General features: G+C 34.6%; 1 protein-coding gene and 1 pseudogene across 2 annotated transcripts in view; both read left to right on the top strand.

Moving 5' to 3' along the window:
• Window positions 1–22,117, top strand: part of NCKAP1 (NCK associated protein 1) — a 98,364-nt gene that overhangs the window by 53,323 nt on the left and 22,924 nt on the right. For both annotated transcript variants that reach the window (XM_008066470.2, XM_008066471.2), the window contains 8 exons: window positions 4,102–4,247; window positions 5,814–5,946; window positions 9,409–9,528; window positions 10,975–11,114; window positions 11,706–11,837; window positions 14,516–14,734; window positions 14,927–15,057; window positions 15,313–15,410. In XM_008066470.2, coding sequence (XP_008064661.2) covers window positions 4,102–4,247; window positions 5,814–5,946; window positions 9,409–9,528; window positions 10,975–11,114; window positions 11,706–11,837; window positions 14,516–14,734; window positions 14,927–15,057; window positions 15,313–15,410 — 1,119 coding nt within the window. The remainder of the gene's footprint in view (window positions 1–4,101; window positions 4,248–5,813; window positions 5,947–9,408; window positions 9,529–10,974; window positions 11,115–11,705; window positions 11,838–14,515; window positions 14,735–14,926; window positions 15,058–15,312; window positions 15,411–22,117) is intronic.
• LOC103268874 lies at window positions 17,362–18,016 on the top strand (annotated as a pseudogene).

The following is a 22,117-nucleotide window of genomic DNA, read 5'->3' as shown; positions in this document are numbered from 1 at the left end:
TTCAGCATCATTTATTGAAGTGATTGTTCTTTCCCTATAGTATGCTTTTGGTGCCTTTGTCGAAAATGAGTAGAAAATAAATGCATGGATTGATTTCTGGGTTCTTGATTCTTTTCCATTGGTCTGTGTGTCTCTTATTATACAGTACAATAATTGTTTTGATTACTATAGCTTTGTAACAGATTTTGAGATCAGGTAATGTGATACCTCCAGGTTTATTGTTTTTATCGGGATTGCTTTGGCTATTCTGGGTCTTTTGTGGTTCCATATGAATTTTAGGATTTTTTTTCCTGTTTTTATGAAGAATGTCATTGGTATTTTGTTAGGGATTGCATTGAACCTGTAGATTGTTTTGGATGGTATGGACATTATAGCAATATTGATTTTTCCAACCCATGAACATGGGATATCTTTTCATTATTGTATCTTCAGTTTCTTTTTTTTTTTTTTTTGAGTTGGAGTCTCACTCTGTTACCCAGACTGGACTGCCCTGGCCGCTCCCGGCCACCGCAGCCTCAACCTGTTGGGCTCCGGCGATCCTTCCTCCTCAGCCTTCCGAGTAGCCGGAATTACAGGCATGCGCTACCACGCCTGGCTGACTTTTTATAGAGATGAGGTCTTGCTGCCCAGGCGGGTCTCAAACCCGCGGGCTCAGGCAATCCACTCACCTCGGCCTCCCAAAAGTGCTGGGATTACAGGCTGAGCCCCCGAGCCCAGCCTTTTCAGTTTCTTTCATGAGTGTTGTATAGTTTTCATTGTAGAGATCTTTCATTTCTTTCTCTTTTTTTTCATCTATTAAGGTAATTTTATTAAGATCTTTCATGTCTTTGGTTAAGTTTATTCCTAAGTTTTTGTTTTTGTTTTTTGTAGCTATTGTAAATGGAACCGCTTTCTTGATTTCTTTTTCAGATTGCTGTTGAAAATAGAAATACTACTGATATTTTAATGTTGATTTTGCTACTTTACTGAATTCGTTTATCAGTTCTAATCAATTTTTGGTAGAGTCTTTAGGTTTTTATAAATATAAGATCTTGTCATCTGCAAACAATGACAGTTTGACTTCTTTCTTTTCAATTCGGATGCCTATTTTTTCCTCTTGTCTAGTTGTTTTGGCTAGGACTTATAGCACCATGTTGAATAAAAAGAGGTGAAAGCAGGCATTTTTGCCTTGTTCCAGAACTTCGAGGAATTACTTTCTATTTTTCCCCATTCAGTGTGATGGTAGCTGCAGGTTTGTTTCATATCGCCTTAATTGTTTTGATATTTGCTCCTTCTATACTTTATTAAGATTTTTAAATCATGAAGAAATTTTGAATTGTATTGAAAGTTTTTTCTGCATCTGTTGAAATGATCATATGATTTTTGTCCTTGATTCTATTAATGCGATATAGAACATTTATTTATGTGCATGTTTAACTATCCTTGCATCCTTGTCATGAATCCCACTTGATTATGGTGAATCATCTCTTTAATGTGTTTTTGAATTCTATTTGGTAGTATTTTGTTAAACATCTTTGCAACTGTGTTCATCAATGATATGGCCTGTAGTTTTCTTTTGTTATTGTATCTTTGTCTGCTTTCAGTATCAGGGTAATGCTGACCTCATAGAATGAGTTTGGTGTTATTATCTCCTCTTCAGTTTTTTTAAATAGTTTGAGAATAATTGGTATTAGATCTTAGTAAATGTTTGGTAGAATTCAGCATCAGATCCTGTACTTCTCTTTGATGGAACACTTTTATTATTGCTTCTATATTTTATTTGGTAGTCTTTGTTTTCTATTAATATTTCTTCATGGTTCAACTGTGAAAGCATGTATGTGTCTAGAAATTTATCCATTTCTTCTTTCCAATTTATTAGCATATAGTTGCTCATAATAGTCTCTAATGATCCTTTGAATTTTTTTCAGTATCAATTGTAATGTCTCCTTTCTCATTTCTTACTTCAAAAAAATCTTTCATTTTGTTGATTTTTGTATTAATTTTTAGTCTCAATTTTCTTGATTTCTGCTCTTATGTTTTATATTATTTAAATAGATACATTGTTAGAGTGTTTATATGAAGTCTTTTTAACTTTTTAATGTAGGTATTTATTGCTATAAACTACTTTTACTGCTTTTGCCATATCCCATTAATTTTGGTATGTTGTATTCCTGTTTTCATTTGTTTCAAGAAAATTGTATTTCCTCCTTAAGTTTTTCATTGACACATTGGGAGTATGTTGTATAGTTTGTATATATTTGTATAGTGGGCAAAGTTCCTCTTGTTATCAATTTCTAGTTTTATTCTGTTGTGATCAGAAAAGATAATTGGTATTATTTCAGTTTTTTAAAATTTATTGAGACTTGGTTTGTGGCCTAATATACGGTCAGTCCTGGAAAATGTTCCATGTGCTAATGAGAAAAATAAATTCTAATTTTTAAAAATTAGGGTCAGTTAACAGAAATCTTTATTGAACCCATGGCCAGAACTGATTCCTGTTTATACTCTAAAACTGATTAATGGTAAGTAAAAATCATTAGGCTTAGCTTGTGATAAATGTCCAGAGTATATTTTGCCATCAGGATATTGCCTTAATTATTCCTCGTAACAAAAACTACAAAATACAAAACTCTCCTTTCTTTGGTGTCATTGTCTTCATGAATAGTGAAGAGTAACATTGCCCACCTAATGGGCATTGTAGAGTTTGAGATTTGATTTTTATTCTACTTTCAAGGCAATGATTTAGTCTATTGCTGTTTCCTGGGTACTGGCAGAAGACATGGGGGCTCTAGATCAGAGACAGAGGACTTAATGAAAACAGCATGAGCACCTGCATATATGCATCATTTTTCCTATTTCCCTTAGTCCTGCAGGGGTGGTACAGAGGGACCTAAATGAACGCTGTGCACACAGGAGGTTTATGTTGCAAATAAGGAATGCTAAGTTTGAGAAACCCTCTGTTTTTTCTCTCTTTGTTCCAAGGGAGACATTACCTCATTCCTCAAATTTGATAGTTGCAAATATAACCCTAAGAAATGGCCTAGGGAATGAGTGGCCCACGCCTTGCCTCTTTGCCATCCCCAGCACGATGTGCAGAAACATGAAACCCTTGAAGGAGTGTCTCCTAACAGTCAGAACCCTGACCATCTTCCATAAGTCTTCTGTTGCCCACCACTTTTAAACTATCATCACTCTAGACCAAACCATCATAATCCTGTCTGATTTATTGTCACCACTGTCTTCTAGCAGATTTTGGCCTCCTGTTCTCTTCCCAGCTATGCCTCCCCAATATCTCTTCCATACAGAGCAATGTTTCTAAAACAAAAGGTGGCCATCACAAAGAACCCTGGGTGGTTCACCAAAAAGTTTAATTTCTTTAATGTGGTATACAAAGCTATGCATGATCTGATTGAATCTGATCTTTTACAAAATATTTCCCTTCTCTTCTTTGTACTCAAACCCTAGGCATAGCAAGCAGTATTTATTCTGTAGGCACCTCTTCTACCTCCTATTCTAATAATTCTCTGCTCTTCTGAAATGTCCATTATCCATGGACATGAAATCTGTTCTTTGTATCCCAGTTGTTGAATTTTTTCCATCACAATGTATCTTAGTGGTTTTGGCTAAGTTCTATCACCTTTTGGCAAAACTATGCTAATTTTTACTGTATTCAGTAATTTTCTAGAATTCATCAAATTAGCACAGTATAGTATACAATCTAGTTTTTAGTGCTTCAATATAATCTAATACCTCACTGAGTCACCATATGTGATACTTTCATCTCATTGCTTCCTATGTATTTTTTTATTGAATTTGGTCAAAAATTTATTTTGGTAAGGTAAACATGACAATACTTCTGATACTGTAACTTCAGTTCCTTTGGATTTCAAGATGAATCACCCATATAATAGATTCTGTTTTATGTATATTAGTGTTTCAGTTTATTAAATTCTTATCAAGAATTTCAAGTTAATGTTACTACAGACAATTAAAAGATGTTACTGATAGTGTCACAATAATAGTTTGAATATTTTTTAAGTAATATTTTTCCCCCTATAGAATGGGGAGTCTGAAGTCATTGATCTCTATCTAAACTACTTTGTCTTTGCTATACTTCTACAGGCATATACTAGTGTCTCTAAGGCTTCACTTGGCCTTGCAGATCACAGAGAACTTGGAAAGATGATGAATACAATAATTTTTCATACAAAAATGGTAGATTCTTTAGTGGAAATGTTGGTGGAAACATCAGATCTCTCCATATTTTGGTATGTTGTAATTTTATTTAAATCTAGTATTGAAATTTCCAGTGTCTGCTGTGTATTTCCTGATTGTTTTTATGTTTATATAGCCCTAAGACAGTTCTTAAGACTCTTAAGAATAAAAGGAATAGTGGATGTTTGTAGAACTTCCCCCCCAAGAAGGAAGTTTAACCAAATTAGAATTTTAAGTCTATTTTTTAGTTCTCTACATGTGCAACTTATTTATGTGAATTTTGTGACTACTTTCTGCATTCTGCTTCACTCTCCTTTGTTTCTATGATAGTCTCTTTTGTTATATTTAGTAGTTTACTTTCCTTCCCTCCCTTCTTCCTCAGATTATGTGGTTCTTAATGGCTATGTTTTAGTTTTCTTAATGTCTGACTTGCTAGTACTTAATGTTGGAGCAAAGAAGTGAACTTGGTTGTCATCAGATTTAATAAACAGTGGTGCCAGGATTCAAACTCAAGTTTTCTAGCTCCAAAGCTGTGTAATATCAACTCCATTTCCTGCTTCTTGGGTTTTTTTGTTTTTGTTTTTTACTTTCATGGAACAGGACTGAAATATCCTAGTGTTTATCTTTGTTTCTAAAATGCTAAGATAATCTCAGTGGATAGTAGTAATAGTGCTGTACAGTGAGTGGAAGTCATTATGAAAAGTCTTTCATAGCCCTTAAGTTGGAAAACAACCCAGTCTACATTGATTTTGGCCGTTCGTTAGGATAACTTTAATTAGCAGTATTGCAGAAGAAATCCAGATCACCAGGCAGAGAAGGAAGGCATGCCTCATAAAGGAACTCAATAAGCACATCAGGAAGAATACTTTTTGGGATTTAAGTGTACCACAGGTCACATTTGCAAGAATTTTAAAGATTATTTAGAGTCCTGTACAACTGTGTGACCTTTCTAAGTCTATATAAACTATGAAACATTTTATCTTTAGGTATTTTTTACCTATGGAAAGCGTCCTCTTTCAAAAGAAGGATACAACAATTATGAAGTTCTATCCCCTTTCTTGGAACTAAAGGCACTCTGAGTACTACTTAAAATTTGTAATTTTTAGTCATACTTAATTTTTATTTTCTCATCATTGCATTCTATTTTACCTGGCACATCCAAAATAAAGACATATTTACTACTTCTCTTTGTCTGTGATGTACTGTATTTATCAACTCGTATTCTTTTACATGTAGATTTAATAGATCTTAAATTCAGATGTAATTTTAAATTGATGGCATGTGATTGTTTAATTGTATTTATAATAATTGATAGTGGCTTAGTTGTGATGTAATTTGGTGATTTAAGATGCCATAAATGTGGTTTACTTCTCGTTTAAGTTTTTATTTTAAATACCTGTTAATGTTATACAAGTAGTATTTTTATTACGCTGGGATGATAATTGGCATGTAAAAGATACTTTTTGGGAAAAATAACTATTCTCTTTTTAAACTATTAAGTGCTACCACCAGTTGGTAATTTTCATTCACTTAGGTTGCCTTATAGTTAATTTAATTTATCAGAAAATTTGTGTTTATATTATAAAAATTATTATTCTTATTTTTGTTTCTTTATATAGTTTTTATAGTCGTGCTTTTGAGAAGATGTTTCAACAGTGTTTGGAGTTACCCTCTCAGTCAAGATACTCAATTGCATTTCCACTACTTTGCACTCATTTTATGAGTTGCACACATGAACTGTGTCCAGAAGAGGTAATTTTAGTGTAGTACTGTGATTTATATAGTATGCAAAGTAAACTAGGTCAAACTTGTAGCCAACTAAATGTTGACAAAGTCATAGTTTAATACGTCTCTGTGCAGAACCAGAAAAATGTCTGAATAGATATATGATATGCATTTAATAGATATATATGTGGATAAATAAACATACATATATACCAGCAGGGACCCCAAAAAACCCTGGAATTTATTTGTAAAAAATTTTATATTCATACGTGTTTAAACTTCTGTCATCTTCAAAGTACTTTTTGTTTGATGCACTACACCTACCGAGACAGTTTTTCTACTGCTCAAAACAGTTTTTAAACTCACCAATTTTGATGCCTTTTAATGGTTCCGTTGTTTTTTGTTTCGCCTCTTATATGTTGGCTAAATGTTTCCCTTTGAGGACTTTTTTCACTGGGGAAAAAAAAAAGTCACTTGGGGCGAAATCAGTGAACAGGGAAGGTAGGGCGGGGGTCATACCATTTTTGGTCAAAAAACTGCTGAACACTGCGTGGTGTGGACAGGTGCGTTTTCATGGTGGAAGTACCAGTCACTGGTTTGCCACAACTCAGGATGTTTCTTCAGCAGTGCAGCTTCTTACAACAACGCTAGCTGGTACACTGATGCTGATGGGTTCCTAAAATACTTAACTGGTGGGGGAATCCTGTACTACAAGGGGCTCACCCACCCACAGAGAATTGTGTGTGTTTCCCCCCCCCCCCTGTGTGTGTGTGTGTGTGTGTGTGTGTGTGTGAGAGAGAGAGAGAGAGTGTGTGTGTGAGAGAGTGTCACTTGGAATTACTTTTATAGAAATTGTGGATCAAGTATTAATATTTATGATAAAGATATATAGTAGTTGATATTGTACACTTAATTTTTCTCTTTAAGTATCATTGAAAGGACTAAAAAATGAATTTTTAGATTACAAAATAAACATATTTAACTTGTGAATATGACACATTAAGCAAAATTCAGATTTGCTGATATTCGTGAGACAGATGCGCTGTACACACAGGATTACTGAGTAATTGAACTACTTTGTAGTTTTGTTGATACTAAGTATCTGTCAAAAATGTACAGTGTTTCTTCTGATCTTTAAGGAAAAAATGGCATTTTTAAAAGTGTAGTAAGAATATATATTAAAGCCGGGCTCAGTGGCTCAGCCTGTAATCCCGCACCTTTGGGAGGCTGAGGTGAGTGGATTGCCTAAGCCCGCGGGTTCGAGACCCGCCTGGGCAGCGAGACCTCATCTCTACGATAAATCAAAAATCAGCCGGGCGTGGTAGCGCGCGCCTGTAATTCTGGCTACTCGGAAGGCTGAGGCAGAAGGATCGCCGGAGCCCAGCAGGTCGAGGCTGTGGTGGCCGGGAATGGCCGCTGCCAGCCAGTCTGGGCGACAGAGTGAGACTCCAACTCAAAAAAAAGAATATATATTAGAATAAAATATTGTGTTTCTTTATAATTTAACTTGGTGTTTTGTCCTTTTACTTAGAACTGCAGAACTTACAGAAAAGAAATTTAGAGATAGCAGTAACTTTGTCATTATCTTTAGACATTAGATAACATATCTGTGGCAGGTTGTATGTTGGTATTCCATGGAATACCAATTTTGAGATAAAAGTTAGCCTATAGTTTATTAGGGGGTACTTTTATAATTAATACTTGTGAGGGTATTAACACCACCAATTTTGTTATATTTATAGCTTTTTAAAGATTTGATAGATTTTTTTTTTTCTCCCAAGTGGACTCCTGAGGTATACTATTAACTCTTTGCTCACCATCATCCTTCCCATTAAAGTACCATCAAGTCCTTCTAATTTTACTTGTGTCCTTCTTGAATCCATCCTCTACTTTTCATTTCTGTTATCTCCATTGTAGTTCAGATTTACAGTACTCTTCATATGTAGTCTAAATGAAATCTGTCTTTTGCCTTGATTATTGTTATAGTCTCCTGTGAGGTCTCTGCTTCTGCCATTGCCCTCCTAAAGTCTGTTCTCAACGCTGCAGCCAGAGGCAAAGGGCAGGTAACAGAGATCCTTGTGTGACATGTTGAGAAACCCAATTTGTTTTTTCCTCTCATTTTCCACATTTCTGAGTTTTTGAAGGGGAGTAGTGAAATAATATTTGCATTTTTAAAAGGTTAGTGTCTGTAAAGAATAAATTTGAAGCAGCCCTAATTTCATATGCTTTTTTCAGAAGAATTAATCACAAGAGATATTTAAACATTAAATTAGAAATCAATGCAATAAAACAAATTATAAGGAATTAAAATCTCTAAAATCAAACCTCATCCTTCTTCCTAAGGGGGTGGAAAGCTGACCATGCATTATCTAAACACAAGTGAAAAAACCCATATTTAATTTTTAGATTACTACATACATATGTAGACACAAACACACATACACTCATTCAAATCTACCCATTTGTAAAGAATGTTAGACATTTTTATTTTTCAGGAGTCAGAATTTGATTAAACAAAACCCTCGGTGTTTACTAACTGACATATTTCTAAAAGTAGACCAATATTTAATTTTATCAGACTAAATCTTTTTTAGTTTGGCTTCCTGTTAAAGTCTTAAAATAAAATACATTATAAAGTATCATGACTGATCTAGGCAAAGTTACTTTGTATGTTCAAGTATTTTTATATTTTTTGTATCTTACACTTATTTCAGCAGCATAGAAATATAATTATGAGAGGTCAGGGTAGGAAATTTTTTTTTAAATTTCTTTACAAAGTATTACAAATGTACAGTGCAGAAATTCACAGAAATTCAACATTCCAGTTACCGTTGACGAAAAAACTTATCAAACTTTTGCAATCCACCAAAACTTTAAAAAAATGCAACATTCTTTACAAATGGGTAGATTTGAATGAGTGTATGTGTGTTTGTGTCTACATATGTATGTAGTAATCTAAAAGCTAAATATGGGTTTTTTTCACTTGTGTTTAGATAATGCATGGTCAGTTTTCCACCCCCTTAGGAAGAAGGATGAGGTTTGATTTTAGAGATTTTAATTCCTTATGAATTTGTTTTATTGCATTGATTTCTAACTATTTTATTTAAACATTTGAACTCTTTTCTGTTTGTGCATTATACTCTAAATCTGTTTTTTCACATTGTATAATTTTTTAATATTTAAGAACTGGAATCTGTGAGTTTCTGAAATTAGAAAATTAAATGTGTCATTTTTTATGCTTAGGAAAATACTGATTTTTCAAGATTCCTTCCAGTTGTACCCTGCTTTTATAATCACCAAATACTTATTTTATGTCAACCCTGTGCAAATACAGTATAGTAGGTTAGTTGTTACAAAATGTACAAGAAACCTGTAACACTCTTTATTGCAGAATAAAGCTTTAACCTAATTTTCCATGGCTATTTAAAAAGTGATATTAATGCAGAATACTTTCTTATGATTACTATTGTTATTATTCTGCCTTAACAGAGACATCATATTGGAGATCGTAGTCTTTCCTTATGTAATATGTTCCTAGATGAAATGGCCAAACAAGCTCGAAATCTCATCACTGATATTTGCACAGAACAGTGTACTCTTAGTGACCAGGTAATAATTTAAATTTTTCCTACAGATAGGAAACTTGTGTGTGAAGGCAAGAAAATGAACTGTTAGCCAGTTGTTATTTTACTTTCCATTTTTTAATTCTCTAACTCTCAGTAAAGCTCATTAACTCTTGCTGTGGAACTCCATTAACAGGTATAACTTCTTATAGATGTAAACTTCTTGATAAGACTCTGTGTAGTGTTTATGTTCTTTCTTCAGGACACACATAATTTCTCGGTTTGTGTGTGTGTGTGTGATGTTAACACCTGATTCCATTATTTCATTTTGCAACCACAAAATATTTTAATTCTATTCTTAAATGTATATTAGTTGATTTATACATTTTTTAAAAAGACTCCCTCATGTACTACTTATTTATCCAGTGGTAAAGTTTGTAAATGAAAAAAAAAATGCTTGATTCTTTGACTTTATTTTCTAAGTGACTATAAATTATATTATTATGAACTTCTGGAAGTAAGCATATTTGGTGATTTTTCAATCCATTATATTTATTTTTTATATTGAAGCACAAATTGCCTTATCTTTGGCTACTGGGAGTACTTGAGAACTCCCTTGCTATCTGGTATGCCAAGCTATACCAACCTCATGTACATATTTTTATTCAGCCCCTTCTTCTGGCTCCTTCTGTTGGGAACTGATATTTCAAGACTTACATCTGGAATGAGGGATGTTTATTGGTCTCATCGAGGCCTCATCAGAACTCATTTATTCCCTGTCCCTCATGAGTTCTGCTATCTCCAGTTCAAATTCCAGGACTACAAATATTCCTTATTCTCTTCTCTTTTATATCTGCCTCATCTTCCTTCCACATTGGAAATCTGGTTTTCAAGGACACAGAAGATGGAAGAATTATAATTCTCATAATCACAGATTTACTTCAAATCTTACATGCAAAATAATCTCAATCATACTAATACTTCCACTGCTAACATGTAATTGTTGAGAAAGTTAAAAATTTTTTTGTCTATGTTCTGTACATTACCCTTATGTTTTTTATAATTGTGCCACACTGAACTAAGGGCACTACATATTCTACTCTCTTCCTCTTAACATTTATTTATTCTTATTTGTACAAATAAGTATGTATGTACTTGATGCTCCCAACTGCTTCATATATTGATATCTCTCTAGTGAATTTTCTTGTCTGATGTTTATTTTCTAGTACAGAAGGCAGCAAGTGCAAGTACAAAGTCTTCTGGCTCCCTGTTGCTTCTGTCTGCAGTTCTTTTTTGTCACCATCTACTTGTATTTTGGGAATTATAGAGCTACTTTGAAACTTGATTTTGCAATAAACATTATTCATGGATTTTGGTTTTGTTCTGTAGTAGCTGTGTTTTTATGTTGGGAGTTACAGAAATTCAGTACTCTGCTCTCTTTAATATTCAAGTAATTGGTATAATGTAAGATTTCATTCTTTTTTAAATTCAGTTGCTGCCCAAGCATTGTGCCAAAACCATCAGTCAAGCAGTGAATAAGAAATCAAAAAAACAGACTGGTAAGAAAGGGGAACCTGAAAGGGAGAAACCAGGTGTTGAGAGCATGAGGAAAAACAGACTGGTGGTAACCAAGTAAGCAGCTCATTTTTATTGTATCTTTTTGTTATGGGTAAAAGGGTTTTCTTCCTATGGCATTAGTACTGAAGGAATGCTGGTAATTGTATATTCTTCATTTTCTACCATTAAAGAAATCTTTGTGAACTTGATTAACCTGTTAGTGTTTATTTCATCCCAAAATACAGGTTCTGACTTTTAGAAGAAAATATATGTAATAGTTGATATTTTTTCTTTCTATATTGAATACTGACAGAGACCAAGAATATGTCTAAAAAATTTTGTGGGATACATTATAAGCAATCTGTAATTGTTAGTTTATTTAAAATCAGATATCTGAGGATTTACTTTGCCTACTATATTAGAACACACTTGATATCATTTTTACACAGAAATATCAGACCAGGTGTAGCATTCAGGGCTCTTTGTTTATTTGGAGGGGAGGTGTAGGTGGGCAATAATTGGGTGAATATTTTTTGTTTAAAGTAAATGTCCTACTTTCTTGCTTCCAAAGTTGAGCAAGCCATTGTACAGCAGGAACTGGAAATTTTGTATTGCCTATGATGAAATGTTGAACATTTTATTTACTGCTCTTTAATTTTTTTTCAGCCTTGATAAATTGCACACTGCACTTTCTGAATTATGTTTCTCTATAAATTATGTACCAAACATGGTAGTATGGGAACATACCTTTACCCCACGAGAATATTTGACTTCTCATCTGGAAATCCGCTTTACTAAGTAAGAAAGAATATAAACTATTGTTGTTTATTAATTCAGTTAATGAGTTTGTTATATTAATTATCAGCATCTGTAAAGTGTTTTATAAGGCAAAGCTTCAGTAGAAGTGGTATACTATTAAGAATAATGAACTAGAAAGTATAAGGAACAGTGAACTGAGAATTAGTTAAATTACCCAGATTATTTTCCCATACCTGCTAGTGCTAATGAGCAATACAAGCAAGCTAGTTAATGTCTCAGAGACGGCCGGGCTTGGTGTCTCAGTCTGTAATCCCAGCACTTTGGGAGGCCGAGGCGAGTAGATTGCCTGAGCTTACGGGTTCATGACCAGCCTGGACAACTTGGCGAGACCTCATCTTTTCAATATATCAAAAAATTAGCCAGGTATGGTAGCTTGCCCCTGTAGTTCCGTCTACTTGGAAGGCTGAGGCTGAAGGATCACCGGAGCCCAGCAGATCAGTGCTGGGGTAGCTGTAAGCATGCCACTGCACTCCAGCCTGGGAGACAGAGTGAGATTACAACTCAAAATATATATATATATATCTTGAAGACTTCACTTCCTTGAATGCAAAACGAGAAGAGTGGGGTAGATCAGTGTATCATTTTGCAGGTAGCAACTCAATAGGGTCATGAAATAAGCTTATTAAGTTGCAGTTATCATTTAATGAAAGAAAGGTGGCAGGGAGGAAAAAGAAAAAGTACATTGCATGCATTAAGTGTAAATATTTCTTCAAGAAACTTTCAGGTAACATATACATATGTGTGTTGAGTTGTAGTATTAGGTACGTGTTGTGCAGTAGGTCACAGTCAAATATTTGGAAACCTCTGTACTAGATAAATTCTTATATCTTTTCTGGATTCAAATGTATGCTGTTAAGTAGTCCAATAGAGTTCTAGATTCTTGAGGTCTAAAGTCTAATTATAATTTTTTAAGTTGTATGTGTACTTCTTGAAATGATATTACATGGGATAAGTCAATAAACTTTCATTTTCATAACCTTTCATCTTTTTCTAAAGTTACACACTTACATGTTAAAGAAAATGCTAATTTATTTAACAAATTATTCTTGAAAGCCTTACAGCAATTTATAAAACAAAATTTTGCCAAAGATTTTTCAAAGTTTATGTAGTCATTAACAGGTAGCATTTGCATTTGCACCATATGCTTAACATAGTATTAATTACTTAGTAATAATGAAATAGTATGAAGCTTAGAACTATCATTGAAAAGAGGAAACTACAAGAATTAGGGGAAAAAAATAGAACAGTATATAAGCGAACACTAAATTGAGTGTTAAATTACCAGTTGACTTGAGAAGAGCCTAGTGATGAATAAAGACTACCTTTTGCTCCCCTTCGTAAGGCAGTCATCCTAACAGGAAATCCCAGAGTGCCTTAGTCTTTTGACCAGAGGGAGAGATATTATGCCTATTCCTTATTCTCAGTTGGGTGGGGGTGGGAAACTGGTGACTGGAAGTCAGGGTTCCGTTTACAGCTCATTTGTTTTCCTTCTGTAAACAGTCTGGTTTGTTAATCTATGGAGAAGCAAATGGTTTTTGTTGTTTTACTAAACATCTACTTAGTGATCAGGATCAAGGCAAGGGGAACAATTTGTCTACCCAGGAAAGATTTTTGTGCCAGGACAAATAGTTTGTGAGTGTTAGTGGGTTGGTTTTTGTTAGTCACTTGAGCAAGGATAACAATTTTCATCTTAAGGATAGTTTGTGAGTGTTAGTGGGTTGGTTTTTGTTAGTCACTTAAGCAAGGATAGCAATTTTCTTCTTTTCTGGGCTTGTTTCTAATGAGAGTATTTGTTGTTAAGGATCCATCCTTCCAAATACAAGTCTAATATCTTTACAGATCTGATGCTCAGGGGAGTTTTAAAGGATGTGAAGTGGGGTGGCCAATGCAGGAAAATATCATTTAGGGAAGTGAAGTTTTCATTTCCTTTTAGGCTTATACAATTTCTTGGGATGTAAACAGAACTATGTTTTATGTGCTGTGAGTGGTTAGAGAACAGTAAAGTGCTTGTTGCCTTGTCTTGTTTGGCTGTCATGCAGTTTTGTTGAGAGGCGGCTCTGTGTCAGGCAGGTCTATACACACCACTTGCAAACAAAGTGTCCTTGTCAGTTTACTAGAGTCTGAGCCTTAACTCTTTTTGTCTGTGAAGAATGGCGATATTAACTATGTAGTAGGTCTATTAAACATGAGGATTTTAGGTAATTTATATTAAGCTTAAAAACCTCCTATCCTCTAATAGTACCAAATGAATTCAAGCTATAGACTAAATAGTCCATTGTCTTTGTTACAACAGCTTATCAGGTTACAGCAATTTTTAAAACCCTCTTTATGTGTAAATCATTTTTGTTGCTGATGTTACAATGTTTTTAATAATTTGCCAGCCTGTTTTCTCCCAATTACAGCAAGACTGTCAGCCTCAAAAAATAAAATAAAATAATAATAATTTGCATTCCTATTTCATTGTAGTTTCTAGGTATTCATTCTTTTTAGGTTGTTTCATGAAAAGATAATGACAGTAGTAATTTTAAGGCTTTGTAACAAATTATTTTTAAACTTTTATTGCTTATTTCATATTAGATTTCAGTAGGTTGAGTGGTTTATTTACATAAATGGAAAAATCAGGGCTCTTTTCTTATTTTCCTATTCTTTACTCCCAGATCAATTGTTGGGATGACTATGTACAATCAAGCCACACAGGAAATTGCAAAACCATCAGAGCTTCTAACAAGCGTAAGAGCATACATGACTGTGCTCCAGTCAATAGAAAACTATGTGCAGATTGATATTACAAGAGTATTTAATAATGTTCTCCTTCAGCAAACTCAACATTTAGACAGTCATGGAGAGCCAACCATTACAAGTCTATACACAAATTGGTAAGAAACACATTTAGAAATTTGAAGTAATAGAAAGTTTCTTTGTAATGGATTATTTAAGAAAATTAATTTTTTATGGGTAAGTGCTTATTCATGTTATCAGTCAACTTAAAATTTATTCAGGGAATGTATACCATAATAAATTTTGAATTAAACAGCTTCCCCTAGTTATAAATTTTCTTTTCTCCTTAGGTATTTGGAAACTTTGTTAAGACAAGTTAGCAATGGCCATATTGCTTATTTCCCTGCAATGAAAGCATTTGTGAACTTACCTACAGAAAATGAATTAACATTCAATGCAGAGGAATATTCTGACATATCAGGTGAATTTAGATATTTAAAGAAAACTTGATTTGTTTGCTGGTGTTTCAATTCTTTGGACTTTTCATTCAATCATATGCATGATTGCACATTGTATCTTAGAATTACTTTTGCATTTCCTATTAGCTTTTTTAGTCCAGAAATTTTATCAGAATTTTGCAGTAATTGTTTTTATAATGGGATGTTCCATGTATTAATGCTCTTTTCTTAAAGTATTTGCTTTGTCAAAAGTATAAACTTATTTACATTTCTTTCAGAAATGAGGTCCTTATCAGAACTCTTAGGCCCATATGGTATGAAGTTTCTAAGTGAAAGCCTTATGTGGCATATTTCATCACAAGTTGCTGAACTTAAGGTAATACAGCCTTTAACAATTTTAGCTTTTAAACAATTTCTGAAAAATATTTCAGGAATATGATCTACAAGCCTAGATTATTAATTATTTTAATCTGACATGAAAGTACTAACATTAAATGAAATTAAAGAGCTAACAGGGCCTTTTGATGGCATCTTAGTTTATTATCTCTGCTTTACAAGTGAGAAAGCGAAAAACCTAAAGAGGTGAATTGACTTGCTAAATGTGATTAAAATTGAGATTTTTTTGTATCTTGGTCAAGCCTTCCATTGTAACATGATCCTTTTCTTTAAAATACCAAGTTCAGGCTGGGGGCAGTGACTCACACTTTTACCACACCTTGGGAGGCAGAGAGCAGAGGATTGCCTGAACCTAGGTGTTGAGATCAGCCTGGACAACTTGTCAAGACCTTGTCTCTGTGATAAATTTTTAAAAAAATTAACTGGGCACAGTTCCAGCTACTTGAAAGGCTGAAGCAGAGGGATCACCTGAACCCAGCGGGTCAAGATTATAGTGACTGAGTGTGCCACTGCCCTCCAGCCTGAGCAACACAGTGAGACTATGACTCAAAAAAAAAAAAAAGTTCAAAATTTCAGCTAAAGTTAAAAATTTGTTCAAATTTGTAGTTAAACTATATTGCTTTCCACAGGTTCTAATATAAACAGTATTAGGCTTATTCCTTTTTCTTCTTCTTAAGCAGTCTTTTAAATTATTTTATATCCTTTAAGTTGGATAAAAAATGTGTTTAGAATGCTTAATGTTTCAATAAAGACATAAACAACTGAAGCAACATTTTAAATACCTTGTTTTTAGCCTTTTAGAAATATCCCAGTGCTAAGGTGATTTATATTGGATGAGTCTGTATATATAATTATGTAGTTTCCGAAAGAATTTGGACATGGGCCACCAACACTTTGAATTTATAAACAGAATAGAGAAGACATGTCTTAAAATATGCATTTTCTTTCTGAAAGTTTTTTTTTTTTTGGTATTTGTGCTTTGCATTTTTTTTATTTAAGAAAATAAATATGGTACTGATAAGTAGCTTGCATTTCAGATGTACTTAGAGTTCTAAATGTGGTAATATGATTTACTGAAAATTGAGCAAATATATAGAATAAGCTAATTTCTACAAGCTTAATAATATTTTGCTGAGTGAGTAAAGTAAATAGCATATCTCAGTGTGACTAAAAGCTTAGTATGTTTAAACATTTAAAAAGGAGAGGCAGTATTACCCACTGGTTAAGAACTTAACCTTTCAAGTTAGGCTCTCCTGAATTTCATTCCTATCACTTGCGAGCTTTGATCTTGGACAGATGTTTAAACTCACTAAGGTTTTACTTTGAAAGAATTATATGAGATAATGCATGTCAAGCTTGTAGGTACTCAGCATCGCATTGATACACAAACACTAATTTTGATACTTATCCTAACATTATCCTTTCATTATTATTTTAAAAGTGTTCCACAATTATTGTATAAAAATCAGCTTTTAGATACTTTATAATGTGGGTTTTAAATACATAAACTTTATACTTTATAGTGGTGCTAAATACACAAAAATTGAAATGCTAGTTTTGGTTCTTTACAAGCAATATCAGACTTATTATTCTATAAATGTGATCTTTGAGTGGGCATAGTGACTCAGGCCTGTAATGCCAGCACTTTGGGAGGCTGAGGTGGGAGGATTGCTTGAACCCATCTTAGGCAATGTAGTGTGACCTCGTCTTTACAAAAATAAAAATAAATAATCCAGGCATGGTGGCACATACCTGTAGCCCCAGCTACTCAGGAGACTAAGGCAGAAGAATCGCCTGAGCTCAGGAGGTTGAGGCTGCAGTGAGCTGTGAGCATGCCTCTACATTCTGCCTGGGCAACAGAATGAGAGCCCAACAACAACAAAAAAAAAGGCTTTTTTCTTGGGCACGCTACCGAAGATCCTGGTTTCGCCATGGGCTGCCGCTCCTCCCAGTGTTACCGTTATTGCAAGAACAAGCCATACCCCCAATCTCACTTTTGCCAAGGTATCCCTGATGCCAAGATTTGCATCTTTGACGTGGGGCAGAAGAAGGCAAAAGTAGATGAGTGCCCGCTCTGTGGCCACATGGTGTCGGATGAATATGAACAGCTGTCCTCTAAAGCCTTGGAGGCTGCCAGTATTTGTGCCAACAAGTACATGGTAAAAAACTGTGGCAAAAATGGCTTTCATATCTGAGTGAGGCTCTACCCCTTTCACATCATCCGCATCAACAAGATGTTGTCCTGTGCTGGGACTGACAGGCTCCAGACAGAAATGCGAGGTGCCTTTGGGAAGCCCCAGGGCACCGTGGCCAGGGTGCACGTTGGCCAAGTTACCATGTCAGTCTGCACCAAGCTGCAGAACAAGGAGCATGTGATTGAGGCTCTATGCAGGGCCCAATTCAGGTTCGCTGGCCACCAGAAGATCCATATCTCAAATAAGTCAAGCTTTACCAAGTTTAACGCAGATGAATTTGAAGACATGGTGGCTGAGAAGGACTGAGAAGCGGCTCATCCCAGATGTCTGTGGGTTCAAATACATCCCCCATCGTGGCCTCTTGGACAAGTGGCGGGCTCTGCACTCATGAAGACTTTTACTCTGCTGGCTCTTCATCCCCATCAATAAATCTTGCTTCCTGTTTAAAAAAAAAAAAAAAAACGGTGATACTTTCTCTATCTTACTATTCTGAGGTAAATTTTTTTTCTCATCTTCAATTTCTTGTTCTTGTGTCCCTTTCAGTAAAATAGAAGAATATGACTCATTAATTTCACTTTTGCCAACTATTTTTTATTTCAGACTGAATACATAGGCACTTCTAGTATTGTCAGTATTAGTACTTTTTTTGCTGTTTAATTTGCAGTGAGTATTGTGATTCAGAAATAAAAATGAACTGATTTTGGATCTGTCTGAATTTATTTCTAAGAGAGTTCAAGCATGTCCTTAATAGTATTGCAGGAAGCCGGGCTCAGTGGCTCAGCCTGTAATCCCATGCTTTGGCTCAGGTGGTCCTTCTGCCTCAGCCTTCCAAGTAGCTGGAACTAAAGGTATACGCCAGCACACCTGGCTAATTTTTTTGATTTATTGTAGAGATAAGGTCTCACCAAGTTACCCAGGCTGGTCTCAAACTCCTGGGATCAGGCAGTCCTCTCACCTCTGCCTCCCAAAATTCTGGGATTACAGGAGTGAGCCACCACACCCAGCTACTTATACAGTTTAATATAGCGTTTATACTTTTGTTAACAGTGCCATACTGTTTTCACATCAGCTTTCAGTCAGATAGTTTTTTTTTCTTTCACTTATGCTGACCGTAAACCATGGTTTTCTACATCTTATATTTTATACAATTATTTTTAGACATAAGAGTGTGTGTCATAGTTTTTATTAGTAAAGTTTATCTTGTTAAATATTGTCTATTCTAGGATCTTTGAGTATGGTTTTTATCATAGTCTTTTAGCAATTATTTCACAAACTTAACTATTTTAGCATTGTCTCTGAGATTTAATGTTAATCAGATACATTCTTATTCTTGAAAAGAACTGGAAGAAGTTTATGTTTTAATATTTCTCATCTCTGTTTTTCAGATGTTATTAAAATTTGAGGTTGATGTGGGATTTGTTAAAAATGTTGACTTTTTAAATGCTGTTGAATTCTTTGACTCGTGAATTATTTCTTTCCTAGATTCTTTTTCAAGCATTGATATTAAACCTGAGATGTTAAAAAACTAGATAATAGAAACTTCTTGTTTAAGAGCTTAGATTCATATTCTTTGAGGTACATGGGTGTGAATTGGCTTGCATTTCTCATTAAATTTAATACGCTCCAAAACCAACATAGTTTAGGATACCAAAACATTTTTTCTCTAAAACTTGATTTTAGCATTTTAGTGATCTTCTATGTGAGCTTCCTTACTTGACTTTTCATTTTACCTTCTTAATTAATAACTTATATATTTTTTAATGATTTAGTGTTAATGTTGGAAGACTTTTTAAAAAATCTTATGATTATGTTTTGGTATTTCTGGTTTTCCTTTTTTGCTTCTCAAATGCTAAGTCCTGACTGACTTAAATACTATATTTTTCAGAAGAGTTCATATGAAATGTTTACATTTCTAGCACTGTGCCTTAGTTGTTAAGATTTTTTCAAAACAGTACTAGTCCTAAGGATTCAGTTTTCTGGAATTGCACAATCCTTTGCAGTGGTTTTGTTTGAGATCCCTCTTAACAACCCCAAGATGTAATCCAGACTGCTTTGGACTCAACTACTTGTGTATTGCTAACAACTTGAGGTGTTATTCATGACTGTTTTCTCAGCGTCTCTGTGCTGAAGCATACTTCATATGTATTCTTGTATTTTATTACATGAGGAATTCTATAGATCATAATATGCTTCATATAGACAGATTTAGTGTATTATATACTAGTCTGTCTTATTGAGATAAATCTCTAAAAGTATTCATTCTGTCAGTGATGATTCTAATCTTTTGCATTTTTTTAGTGGCCTATAAATTAACTTTCTTTAGAATAACCTAATTTTTGAAACTATAAAAACAAAGTAACAGATATTTTTGCTTTCAGTATTGGTAGAGTAGGTAATCAGTCCACTTTTTCTCCTAAGGACAACTTATAAAAGGTTGGAGAGATGGCATTTTAAGTTACCTAGACAGTCCAAGGGGCTGTAAGGGGAAACTTGGAAATAATTCACCCCTCTCCAGGATTTGCAGCCCTGTTTGTGTTGCTTGCTTTGTCCAAAGAATCTCAAATCTTGATCCTCTCTGGAGAAAGTTATCTTCATCCTAGGTTTGAATGATTCCTGCAAATAATTCTTCAGACAAAGTGACATTCAGCTGGAAAGTGGAAGTCTTGGAGGGTGGAGGTAGGAGGTTTTATAAATCTGACTGACTGCCTTGATTCTTAGGTCATTGGTGCTGCTTTCTGTTCCTGAATTTAGAGCCCTCCTTGTTGTTATCACTCCTGAAGGGTAGCTAACTACTCCCGGTACAGGCATGTTATAATATTCTGGTTTTCAGCCTCAAGTCTTCCTTTCTCTGCTACTGCTTTGAGTTCCTGATCCCTTCCTTCCTCTTGAGGTGTGAATTAACTTGCTTCTACCTTGTATCTCCTTTATAGAAACTTGCTAATCAAATTTCTCACTTCTGCTTATTTTTTTCTCCAATTTCCATTGATCAGAAATGTGCTGACATTTCTCATTTGGTTTTGTGTCTTCTGCTATTGCCTCTTTTGTAGGTTTATGACTTATTCTTTTCATTTTAGTGGGTTTTTGGAAGGAACAGAGTTTTAGACGTGTATAAAATTCTCTACATTTAATCAGCATTTCTACATACTTTACATACTTGATTGAGCCATTTGTGTAGGAAAAATTTCCCAAAAAATTGATCAAAGAGTATGAATATTAAAATTTGTTTTATATTGCTGCATACACCTTTGAAAAGATTGTCACTTACACACTCCTCAGCAGAGCATTGTGATGTTTTTGATATCATTTTAGTCCTTTCAAAATTAGTATATACAGTAGTTTTTGGGAGGATTGTAATATGTTTAAGGTAATCCTGTTTTAAATTATTTTTTAAAACAGTCTAAACTGACACAAACATCATTTTTTATTTTTATTTTAAAAGTCACCCTAATTATTTTAGTTGCTGTTTTAGCTGAGGAGCTTTTTGTTTTATGGAGTAAATTTGTGTGCCAATTTTTTTTCAGGTGTGTGTGTGTGTGTGTGTGTGTGTGTGTGTGTGTGTGTGTGTGTGTGTTTTGAGCTAGAGTCTTACTGTCACCCAGGCTACCATAGCTTCAGCCTACTGGGACTACAGGCATGCAGTACTGTGCCTGGCTAACTTTTTGATTTATTATAGAGACAAGGTTTTGCTGTGTTACCCAGGCTCCTCCTAAACCTCTGGGCTCAGGTAATCCTCTCTCCTCAGCCTCCCAAAGTGCTGGGATTACAGGCATGAGCCTGACTGTGCCAGTTTTAAAAAGCAGAGCTTTATATTTGATGGTTGTGAATAAAGCATGTGTCACAGTCAACACTATATGTATGTGTATTTATGGTGAAACATATTTATTCCTTTCTGGAGAAGAAAACAACCAGTCTTCTTTCCTACTAAAATTCTTGGATGTTTCATTTGGAGTGGTGCCCATTGAATCAACTTCTTTTTACAGTTGTGCCAAAAGAATTGTTTTGGCATTTTACAAATCACTTCTTCTGGTTCTTCAAGGAGTCTTAAAATACTTTTTTCAAGCCGGGCTCGGTTTGAGCCCGCGCTTTGAGAGGCTGAGGTGAGTGGATTGCCTGAACCCATGGGTTCGAGACCCGCCTGGGCAACTTGGCGAGACCTCATCTTTACATTAAATCAAAAAATTAGCCAGGCGTTGTACCGCACACCTGTAGTTCCAGCTACTCGGAAAGCTGAGATGGAAGGATCGTCGGAGCCCAGCAGGTCGAAGCTACGGTGGCCGGGAGCAGCCATTGCACTCCAGTCTGGGTGACAGAGTGAGACTCCAACTCAGAAAAATAAAAATAAAAAAATATTTTTTTCAAATAAAGTAGGAAATTTGATTACAAATTATGCCAAAAATTTTAACACTTTCTTTTTTAATGGAATACCAAGTAGATTTAAAAAAAAATTTTTTTTTTGAGTTGGAGTCTCACTCTGTCACCCAGACTGGAGTGC

This window comes from Carlito syrichta, unplaced genomic scaffold, assembly GCF_000164805.1.
Source record: "Carlito syrichta isolate Samal-C Ts95f unplaced genomic scaffold, Tarsius_syrichta-2.0.1 Scaffold308954, whole genome shotgun sequence".
Lineage (NCBI taxonomy): Eukaryota > Metazoa > Chordata > Mammalia > Primates > Tarsiidae > Carlito > Carlito syrichta.
This window is presented reverse-complemented; position numbering and strand designations above follow the sequence as displayed.